The sequence below is a fragment of the Triturus cristatus genome, chromosome 5_2 (assembly GCF_964204655.1).
Source record: "Triturus cristatus chromosome 5_2, aTriCri1.1, whole genome shotgun sequence".
Classification (NCBI taxonomy): Eukaryota; Metazoa; Chordata; class Amphibia; order Caudata; family Salamandridae; genus Triturus; species Triturus cristatus.
In genome coordinates, this window is record NC_140588.1 from 1073127108 (window position 1) to 1073138848 (window position 11741).

General features: G+C 42.5%; 1 protein-coding gene across 1 annotated transcript in view; it reads right to left on the reverse strand.

Moving 5' to 3' along the window:
- Positions 1–6316, reverse strand: part of LOC146829690 (testis-expressed protein 11-like) — a gene marked incomplete at its 5' end in the record, with an annotated part of 200063 nt that extends 193747 nt beyond the window's left edge. The window contains one exon of the mRNA XM_085606536.1: positions 6302–6316. Coding sequence (XP_085462662.1) covers positions 6302–6316 — 15 coding nt within the window. The remainder of the gene's footprint in view (positions 1–6301) is intronic.
- Between the last annotated feature and the right edge of the window lie 5425 nt (positions 6317–11741).

Here is an 11741-nt window from a genome sequence, read left to right on the forward strand (position 1 = left end):
TATCTTTCTTTTATAGCCGTTCCCTGCTTATGGTAATTGAGGCCCTTGGGCATGGCCCACGTATAGTACTTTGTCTTTGACCCCGGCTTCGTCATCAGAGGATGACTCAGCCTTTCCGTCCGGTCCTGCTTCGTGTGAGGCTATTATTGCCTTTCGGATTTTGGTCAACATGCTGTCTGTCTGTCCTGATTTATCATGTTGACCGGCATCTATATGATCACTCCAACCTATATAACAAGGGTGTACGTCCCCGTCACCTTCGTCTTTTTCCCTGATCAGACAGTTAATTAGGAAACGAAGGATATAGTTCTTAATAATTACTTTTCTGTTTTGTGTGGCCTCTGCTATGCACTCAGGACCCTCCCCTGTTCTTATGAAATTGTACATTTTCTTTAGGTATTTATCCATATCTGGTAATTTTTCCAAATATGCGACTGCTTGTCTAAGTCTTAGTGAAATCACGAGCATATTGCCCTTTCCTGGATCTGGATCGTATATACATTCGGAGATGTCTACTTTTACAGTCGGCCCCCCTCCTGATGCTGTCCCGGATCCCTCCCCGCCGTCCTCGAGCTCCTGGAGCTGGGCCTGTGTTGGGGGTGCAGGGAAAGGTCCGTCTAGGTATGCTGGTGGGGATTCCTCTAGGTAGGCGGTAACAAACGCTTCGGATGCTGTTGGTCTTATTTTTCGGGGTACTTGTGGTGGCACTCTAACGGGTCTTTCTACTGGGGCCACTCTTGCTAGTTCCTCTGAAAGGACGGGATAAATACCAGCAACGACAGTATTTCTTTCTCTTTCAGCCTGTTCTCTTTTGACCCGCTCCCCTTCCTCCTGTAACTTTTTTTTCTTTGGCTTTTTCAGACTCCTGTCTACTTCTCTCTGCTTTGTGGAACTCTTTCTCTGTTCTTCTATGTGACTCCTTGCGCCAAAACTCAATGGCATCCTTCTGAGCAGGTCTACATTTTCTCTTCCATAGCTCTTCCTCTACCTTCATAATGCATTCCGCATCCCACGTTCCCGTGATAGGCCATCTATACTGTGTCTCTAAATCCTTCGTGTAATCCACCCATAGCTCTAAAAACAACACGGCTTCTAAACCATGTTTACAGTACATGAAATGTCCAGGTGTGTCTCTAGGCGGAATGTTAACTGATTCCTCTAATACACCTTTCCTAGTACCTATTTTACACAGTTTCGAAAACAACGGCATGTTGAAATGTAACCAAAAACAAAATCACAATGAAACAATCTTACATACAAACCTGACACATTCAAACCTAACTGAACCTGACTAAGACAATAACATTCATACAGTTGAATCGGTGCCCCTGAATACTTGAATACTTGAATACTTGAATGACTCTATGCATGCACTTGTATACTTGAATACTTGAAAACTCTATGCACTGGAATACAGCACAACCATACCGGTCTCACAAGTGAGACACGTCTTTACCGTGTTCATTAAATGAACCCGTCTTTATGCAACCCCCATGAAACTCACCGGGAAGCAGAACTTGAAGGCCTCGGACACTCGACGCTGCGCATGCGCGGGAATGGCGTATCTTTGGCGGATCTCTAGAAACCTCGGACACAGCTCTCTCGCAGGGTGGGCTCTGGGTCGGGACGATCCGCAATCCTCACCGCCTCGTATGGATGCCTGGTCGCAGTCCGTCTCCTCCGTTGGCCTGAGGGAGTTGGCGGGAAAACCCGCGACGTGCGCACTTGAAGTCCGTCACGGCTGTAGAAGGGGGCAAAACTGGACCTTCATCTCCGGCGCGTGGGGAAGGGGATTCGTCCCTGTTCGGGCGCCATAAAATGTCGTAAATAAAGTATTACGCACTCATAATTTCTATAGGTATCAATAGGATCATGCATAAAGCAAGAGGCTGAGTCCGTGGTATCAGGTTCAAAAGGGCTTTATCCCAATAACTCGAGTTATAGGGAGAATGGTTCCATCACCACGAGGGATCAGGAAGGGTCTTCTGAAACTTCATTCACAGAGTACAGTATATATACATTCAATATTATACGTAAGCAGGAGCGCTTCAGGCAGAGCAAGAGAGAATGAGATAAGAGCATGTGGGCGTGTAAGTAGGCGTGAAGGTGGGCGTCCATGTGGGCGTCCACTTGATGAGTCATAGATGAGTGTCATAGGTGGGTGGGTACCTGGAGGGGGTTGTGTGATCAGCTGGAACTTTACTGGAACTTTGCCTTACTTGTGCTCAACTCGAGCATGACGTGTAACTGACGTGTAACTGGGGGAAGGTTGCTGTGCAGTCGGGGAGTCTGGAAGAGAGGCCTTCAGTGTCAGGACGACCAGCACATCTTGTATTATCTGATATCTAAAGTCCGGAGCAGGAACTTATCTGTGACATAGGTTGCCCATCACCAAGAGCCGATGTGGCTTCTATTTCTTTATTCACTGCGTGGGCCTTACATGGGGGCTATGGGCTTTTCACTGACGTGAGCTTTGCAATCACTGAAAAGGAGACAGAAAGGCTAGGCTCTATCCTTTGCAGGCGGGTTTTGTTTATTCCTCCTTTTCCAGGCAAGAATGTGATTCAGTAGGAGTAAGCAGATAACCGTGCTCAATACTATCTCTGCACCCCGGACTGGCCCCCTTTGGCTGAGGCCCAAGTGTGCGAGGCCAAGGATATGCAGCTGCAGCTCTCAGAGCGTCTGAGGCCTGAAACCTCTTTTCGGGCTCCGGCTGAGCCACAAAATGGGCTTTCATGAAAATGACACGAGTGCAGGAAAACATGATGCAAAACGTGTAGGCCTCAGTGCAGATTTGTCGTTTCTCTCATGGGAGACTTGATGGCAGGCCATGTTATAGCATAGGCATCATGGTTGACAGGCCATTGAGGGAAAATGCATGGCGTACATGCATGTACACGAAACATTGGGGAACACATAGGGGACACATAGGCCTTGTCATAATCTTTATTTTCTCAAGAGCAACAACCCATTTTGTGATCCTGCTAGAGACAGCATCAATTCCCCCTTTTTTGAAAATTTCACAGTGGTTTGTGATCGGTTCTGACCTCGAATTCACTTCCCCACAATAGATTTTTTAATTTTTTACTGACCAATATACAGCAAGAGCTTCTCTTTCCACGACTGAATACTGTGTTTCAGCTCCCCTCAAGCTACTAGAAAGAAAAAGTATAACTTGGTCACACCCATTAACACTTTGTAGTAAAACAGCTCCTAAACCTTTCAGGCTTGCATCAGTTGTCAAAACAGATTTTTTTCTCTGGGTCAAAACTACTCAATCTAGGTGCCAAGCTTAATTTTTCCTTGAGGGTTGTAAATTCCTTTTCACACTTTTCATCCCAAACAAATTCACATCCTTTACATAGCAGAGTTCTCATACTGCTAAACAAGGAAGCAAAACCTTTAATAAACTTACTATAATATTCTGCCATTCCCAAAAAACTCATAAATTCTTCTTTGTTGGTCGGAGAAGGCATGTCTTGTATTGCGCTGACCAGATTCTGCTTCGGTGAAACGCCACCTTCAGAAATAGTATGGCCTAAATAATCAATAGACTCTCTCCTGGAATTGCATTTTTCCATCTTTATAGTCAAGTTCGCTACATCAAGTCTGTTTAAAACATCAAACAATCGCTTGTCATGTTCTGTGTTATTACGACCAAAGACCAGAATGTCATCCTGATATATTCTTACCCCCGAGAGCCCTTTCAATACTTTTTCCAAAGCCCTCTGAAAAACGGAGGCCGCTGAGACCAATCCAAAGGGTAACCTCACAAAACGAAACGTGCCAAACGGAGTAACAAAAGCTGTTAAGTCCTTCGACTCCTCATCCAATCTAATCTGATGATATGCAGATTTCAAGTCTATTGTACTAAAAACCTTAGCACCCTTTAACAGCATTAACATATCCGTAAATTTGGGAAGAGGATACCGATCTACCACCACATTCTTGTTCAGTTCCCTATGGTCTACACAGAGCCGAAGAGAACCATGGGCCTTTTTAGCGGCTACGACCGGAGCAAGCTATTGTGTGGCTTCAACCTCCTCAATGATGCCATCGTGTTTTAATTGTTCTAGCTCCGTCTGTACTTGTTCCTTCACATTAATGGGGACACTTCGTACCTTACTGGAAACTGGTTTTGCACCCTCAACTAGACAAATGTGATGAAAGAAATTCTTTAAGCATCCTAACGTTTCACAAAGAACCCTTGGAAATCTTTCTGTTAGCATTTTTGTGAAAATCTTGTTGGAATCACTGTCTACACTAGCAATTGTATCAGGATTAAAATTCTGTTTGAGTAAAATGGGGGGTGAAGAATTGGAGTCTAAAATTACTCCAAGATCCCTTTGGTGGAACCAGCTCAGAATGCTGTCCCCTTTCTGTGAGATATATATTTTCGCATTTGTAAGTCTGTGCTTATACTCAAGAAAACCCCAGAAAAATCCAAAAAGCTTAATTGGTTCCCCTCCATATGCGAAAGACCTAATGTCTGGTGGAAAAACCTTTATTTTCTCTTTCACTTCATTTAAATAAAACTCTTTAGAAACTATAGTTATTTTTGCACCAAAATCAAAAAGTACATTTGTGCCTTTCCCTTCTACCATAATTTCATCAAGTGGGCAACTCTTACTTTCTGCATTATGAATAGATTGCACTTGAATCTGACCACAATCTACTTCCTCAAATGACTCATACATATCATTTGCATCGCAAAATATTTCATTAACCTTCCCTTTGTAAGTTCCAGCTTTACATGCCACAGTAAAATGGCCCTTTTTTTTTACATTTACTACAGGTAGCCTTACATCCTGGACATCGTTTGTCATTAGCTAGATGACCCATCTTACCACAACGGTAACATTTAGCTTGGGTCAAACTAAACTTACTATTATTAACAGACAGTGTATCTCTTCTTTTAATTACTTTCTGTCCCTCACTTTCTTTTGTATTATGTTTGACCATCTGTACTGAACTTTTTTCTTTCTTCTCAGAGTCTTTCTTAATGACTTCCGCACACTTAATAGAATGTTCTATCCTTTTCGCAATCTACCAGAACCTCCTCAAGGGTAGGTTCATCCTTTTGCCAAAGCTCTTCTCTTACCCGCAACATAAATTGATCTCTAATCCTTTCTTCTAGGGTTGGACCAAACTTGCATGATGATGCCAGTTTTCTAGGAGATGTAATGTAATTTTCAATAGTTTCATCCTCCGATTGAGATCTACGTCCAAAATGGTACCTTTCAAGAATAGTACTGACCTTCGGTAGGTAATGCAAGTCCAACTTAGCTATTCATATTTCATATTCATTGAGGCTCCTATCATCAATCTCAGGTAGGTGGTCAAAGACATCTTGGCCTTCAGATCCCAGGCAATGTAGCAACAACACAGTCTTTCTCTCAGCACTTAAAGAAGATCCACACACCCTGGCATATCTTTCAAAGACTTTATGCCATTTTTGCCATTTTATTGGTGGGTCTCCCGGTGATGATAGAAAAAACTGAGGTGCCGTTACATTCTGCATATTTGCTGCCCTTTTCTCTTTTTATTTTTGTTATTTTTTTATTTATAGAAACAATTCCTTCTATGCAGTATGATGGTCAACCACAAAAATATAATAATATTGTACTACAAAAGCACTAACACAATAGTTGCACAAACATCCCAACAATTGTTGTCACTCAATATAAATTATAATATTAAATTAGGTTAACTGTGATAACACAAACGATAACAGTTGATTCAGGACAAATTCCAGCAAACATAGCGTGTTGCCAACACAAAATGCAGGTTGTTGCACCAAAAGAAAAATAATAACAAGCATTGGCATAGCCAATAGGTCTCGCCTTTGGGACCTTATAAGTGTTTAGCCATGCAACAGTTGCATAACTTAACACTTATAATGTCCCAAAAGCGAGACCTATTGGCTATGCCAATGCTTGTTGTAACTGCTGCAATCTATTGAAGCCTCACGGAGAACATCAAAGTGGCCGTGCGACCGCAAAAGTGATCGCGATCAGACATCAAAGCGGCCGCGAAAGTGAAAGTAATCGCGGTAAAGTGTGATGCGCGCGCCCGCGCACATGCACTGTAGCTCTAGGCTGGCCTGGTAGCACTTTTTAGAGCCCTCACAAAATGTCTTGCCAGACCAGCGCATGCGCTGGGTCAGGCAAGACCTAAAAATGTAATTGTTGTTTACATTCCTGGAGACCAATTCTTTAAAATTATAAGTGTGCGTGTCACTGAAATGGCACGCAAAGAAAAATGCCTGGAAGAGCGTATCGCTGAAGAACCAAACAAATACCTTCAAATGTTCAAAAGAATCGACGTGTGCGTTTCACTGAAGAGAAACGCTGTATAATGGTCTCTCTGCAAGGATGTCACTGAGTAAGGAAGCCAAGACCATTCTAAGTAACGTGTGCGTATCACGGGTGAGAGACGCATGGAAACAACCTTCCGATAGCGCTGATGTTGCTTAGCAACGCCTTGAGAACGTGACTCCAACAGGTGACGTGTGCGTATCACGGACGTGAAACGCAAGCAGACTTCCGACGTTTTTCTATCAAGTGACGTGTGCGTATCACGGACGTGATACGCAAGAATGTTTCATGCACCTGGTTACCGCTTGGATCAAGCTTCTTATCTTTGAAGATGGCATGTGACGCGCCGCTTAGCAACAACCACGTGGTAAGCACAAGTTGGTTGTAAACGGATGTCACATTTAAATAATGCTCAAATCCCAAAAGGCTTGAAGCTTCACACAGGAGTGCAACCTTCACAACGCTTCGTCCCAAGCAAAACACCAAGCACAATAGCTCGATCTCCGTGTCTGTCACACAAGTCCCTTCGTAAAATCTCCCGCTTATTTAAATGCAGGAACACTTATCGCAATGGGAGTGAGCAGACCAGGAATCAAGGTTGTTGCCATTGAAAATTGTCTGGAATAAATTAAGGCGAAAACAGTACCTTTTTTTCCTTTTTTAAAGAAGAAATCACCTCCCTTGAGAAATGTTCATTTCAATAATGTTGAGGTCCTCCTTAATCCTTCTTCTTAGCAGAGTAGAACCATCCTCTGTCGCCAAATGTAAGAATCCAGGAGCGCAGGCTTGATAATTAAGATAGGTTTATTCTAAGAAGAGGACCCCATCCACAGATGAGAACTTACAATCAAACCAACAAGCTCTAACTGAAGTTTCTCCTACTTTGCATCATAACATTCCATGAAGCAAATTTGCATCATAGCATTCTGCGAGTCTTGGCAGCCAGTGCAGAACCACAGAATGCCACAGTAGTTTACCTCTCCTCGGCGGTGTGGGGCTTTTTACTTTAAACCCTTTGTTTATCACATGGGGTATTGTGAGCCCACTAATTCTGGGTTGTGCAGGGGGTCTTTCTGGTCACCTGGCAAGCACGTGAGAGCGTGTTGCGATGAATGTGAACTATAGGGGAATACAAGCCCAGCCACCCTGTGCCGCATGATCAGAATGACGGCGGTGGATCACATGACCACTCCAATCTGTACACATCTGATCTGGTTTTAGAAAGACTCATGGCTGTGATTAAGCCCTTGCCACCACCTCGTACGGTGTCCTCCCTTCTGGCGTGGCATAACGGCTGGGCCTCTGTGAACAGGTATGGATCCAATATATCCATTTTTAACTCTTAAACCCCTAAACCCTTCTCCATTTAGCAGTCCTACATGTACCAAGTACACGATTTAGGAACCTCGATCGCTGCGTGATCTCTTTCACAAAACCTGACGCATTTCGCCTCTCTGCACAACCTGACTTGGGACAGGCAGATTTTAACATTTTTATGAATGGGATATGTTATCGTGCACACTCGGTGGGTGATAGTGCAACCGCATTGTTTCATATGAATTGTTCACAACACTGTGGATGATTCGTATTGAAGAAGTATGTCAGACCACTCATCGCAGCATTGCAGCAGTGATGAGCACATCCCTGCTACCTGACTGGTGCCTCTGTATTGCATATTGGAACGTCTGCACGGCACAATCAGACACTGATACATAATGCCTCTATATTCTATATCTTTAAATGCTTTGAGCCCTCTCCTGTTACTTAAAAGACTCTTTATTTATACTGCTCTCCCTCTTATGATCCCCACATAGGATATAGAGTGTCCTGAGTCCCATGCCAGAGTAAGTTGAGGCACGAGCCCCGACGCTAGTGGGTACGTCTCACTTATTGTACAATATTATTGTTATGAATACTGTTTATGCAGGGTGACTCCACCACTATATAGAATAAGGGGTGTTGAGCATATAAGGTATTGATGGTGCATGGCAGTGATTAGTGATTAGATTGTATATGTGTTTCTTGCAGGTACTGCCAGTGAATCCTTCGCTCTAGGACGATTCATAGGACCACTTGATGGTTTTTATGCGTACATATTTCCACGCAGACTTGTTAATACACATTTGTGCTTTTGATAGAGCACATTGAGCAGCAGTACTAACTTTTAGGCCTTGAAGAAACTGCAACACCTCCGGTGAGGGTTAAGAGGCTGAAACATGTCATCCTTTTTCTGACACTAAAAGCGGGTTTAATTTCTTCTTCAGTGTCCTGCTTTTAATCCTGGCCCAGGGACGCACTAAACAAGCATTTGCAATGCAATAGTTCTCGCATTGGTGAAAGTTAGAGCTACTGGCGATGTAAATGGCAATGTTTCCTACTTATGTTTTTTTCTGCAGTCGAGTGGTTGTGGGTATGCATGAGCTGTTTGATGTTTACAATCAGCAGGTTTGAAAACATCTAAACACAAGCATTGGCATAGCCAATAGGTCTCGCCTTTGGGATCTTGTGTGTTTAGCCAGAACTTTTGGCCTTGATGTGGAGCATTGTGGCTGCTGAGCATTATGTTGAAAAGTTATAATAAAAAGTGTTAAGCATTTTTGTTACCTTTATACAAACGAAGACGACATTATATACAACTGAAAAACCTGATTAAAAAAAGATTTTAACATAAAAAATGTCTTCTAGTTTTTTTGTACTTGCACTGCTGGAAAATTCTTCCTGCCTGTTCTCATGCTCGTTTGTTATAAAAAAAATTGTTATGGGGAGCGGGACATAAATAAGGGGGAAGTGGAGGTTGGAAAACAGTAATTTAATTAGAACACGAGCAGCGGACGGACACTAGGGGAGAATCGACAGATGCCAGATTCCAAGGCCAGACTGACGTGATGCTTAGGTGGTGCGCTGATGTAAAATGGGGGGGGTGAATAATGTTTCGTGCTCAGGTGGTGACACTATATGTTGTGTATTAGAGGTACGTTGTGAGTTGTGGAGTTGAAATATGTTGTTTGGTGTGTAATTATGCGGTGTGGATTGGAAATGTGTGGAGTTGGATTGTGTGGCCTGGAACTGTGGTGTTGAGTGAAATTATGCTTAGTGAAATTGTGTCATGGTGTGGAGTGCATTTATGTTTATTGGTGGTGTGTGGTATAGAGTGCATTTATGTGGAGTGTATTTATGTAGCATTGAGTAGAGTGCAATTATGTGGCGTGTAATTATTTGGCACTGAGTGGTATTATGTGGAGTGTATTTATGTTGCATTGAGTAGAGAGTAATTAAGTGGCGCGTAATTATGTGGTACTGAGTGGTATGCGGAGTATATTTATGTTGCATTGAGTAGAGTGTAATTATGTGGCATGTAACTGTCGCGCTGAGTGGTATTTTATGGAGTGTATTTATGTTGCATTGAGTTGAGTGTAATTATGTGGCGTCTTAATTATGTGCCACAGCGGTATTATGTGGAGTGTATTTATGTTCCATTGAATACAGTTTAAATATGTGATGTGTAATTATGTGGCACTGTGGTATGTTGAGTCTATTTATGTTGCATTGAGTAGAGTATAAATATGTGGCACTGATTGGTATTATATAGAGTGTATTTATGTTGCATTGAATAGAGTGTTATTATGTGGCATGTAATTATGTGGTACTGAGTAGTATCTGGGGTGTATTTGTTGCATTGAGTACAGTGTAATTATGTGGCGTGTAACTATATCACACTGAGTGGTAATATGTGGAGTGTATTTATGTTGCATTGAGTAGAGTGTAATTAAGTGGTGTGTAATTATGTGCCACTGAGTGGTATTATGTGTAGTGTATTTATGTTGCATTGAATAGTGTGTAATTGTGAGGTGTGATTCTGTGGTATTGAGTGTTATTATGTGGAGTGTGTTTATGTTGCATTGAGTAGAGTGTAATTATGTGGAGTGTAATTATGTGGCAGTGATTGGGATGATGGGAGTGTATGTTGTATTCAGTAGAGTGTAATTATGTGGTGTGTAACTATGTGGCACTGAGTGGTATTATTTGGAGAGTATGTTGCATTGACTGCAGTGTAATTATGTAGCATATATTTATGTGGCAGTGAGTGGTATTGTGTGGAGTGTATGTTGCATTCAGTAGAGTGTAATTATGTGGTGTGTAATTATGTGGCACTGAGTGGTATTTGGAGCATATGTTGCATTGAGTGCAGTGTAATTATGTCTGTTGTTAAAATTCATCAACCCTTAAACTAATGACCCAGTGCTCATGGCAACATTCTGTTTCGTAGTTCAGACTCCATGACAGTGAGTTTGTGCACAACAGCAGGAGATGATCCTTTCACCTCAATGTCAGCAGAGGAGCCATAGCAGGTGCCAGGCAAACAGCGACAACTCTTGCATGGTGCTTTAGGTGACCGAAACTAAAACAGAATTCCAAACTACAGTATGAAAACGCAAGCTGGGCACATACAACAGTAAACATGCTTTTGCAAAGAAAATCAAGGTAAGAAAAGAAATGAAAAGACCTGTGCACAATAAGACACGGTTATGCTTTTATGGCGTTAAGGACTAAAGGAGGACTTCTAAAAAAAGAAAATGACAGACTATCTTTAGGGTAACATTTTCCGTAGGAGCAGAATGCATTGGTGTTTCTCTGGCATGAGAAGAGGACCAGAGCCTTAGATTCTAAGTTAGGGGTAGTCCTATGCACTGCCGCTAGAGAACCGCTGTATGTTGTCAGAAAAAAACCCATAAACCTTAAACTTCACATATATTTAAAGAAAACTATCTCTTCATGAATAACATCTTTGGGATGTATAAAGCATTTGGCATTGCCGTCCACATAGCCTCAATAAAATCTAATTAACTAAAGAAAAGGGATATGAAAACTCATTGGCAACTTGTTTTGGATGGTATGGTTCTCTGATAAATATACTTAAACTTCAAATTGTCTGTGTGAGACCAACTATCCGTTTCTATGTGAGCGCAGATACATGAAGGAAAGGTGAAGGAGCAATCTTTCTCAGAGGAACATTCCAGACCTTCCACATTCAGGGCAAACGCTGGCCTGTTCTGAAGCTCATTGAAACCCCAGTGGGGCACTAGCCCACCGAGTCCGAATGAAGAGGGTTACAGCTGATGCGCCAGCTTTGGTGCAATTGGAGCTACTATGGAATCTTATATGGAGATTTTTGTTTCCCTCCCTCCATGGAAAATCATCTGGGAATTGGTGTATGTGACCTCCAAGGGCAGTGGATGACAAACCCTAGTGAGACAAAATGCCCCATGATGGCAAATCCAGGAAAGATTTTGAGCCTACTATGAATGGCTCCTTTCTTTTGAAGAATAAGCTCTTGGGTAATGGCCATGTTTCCATTCCTTACCCTCCTTCAGTCCTGGGGTTGTGTTCCATAAAGTGCCCCAAGGGTGGAACGGGGCTTGTGTG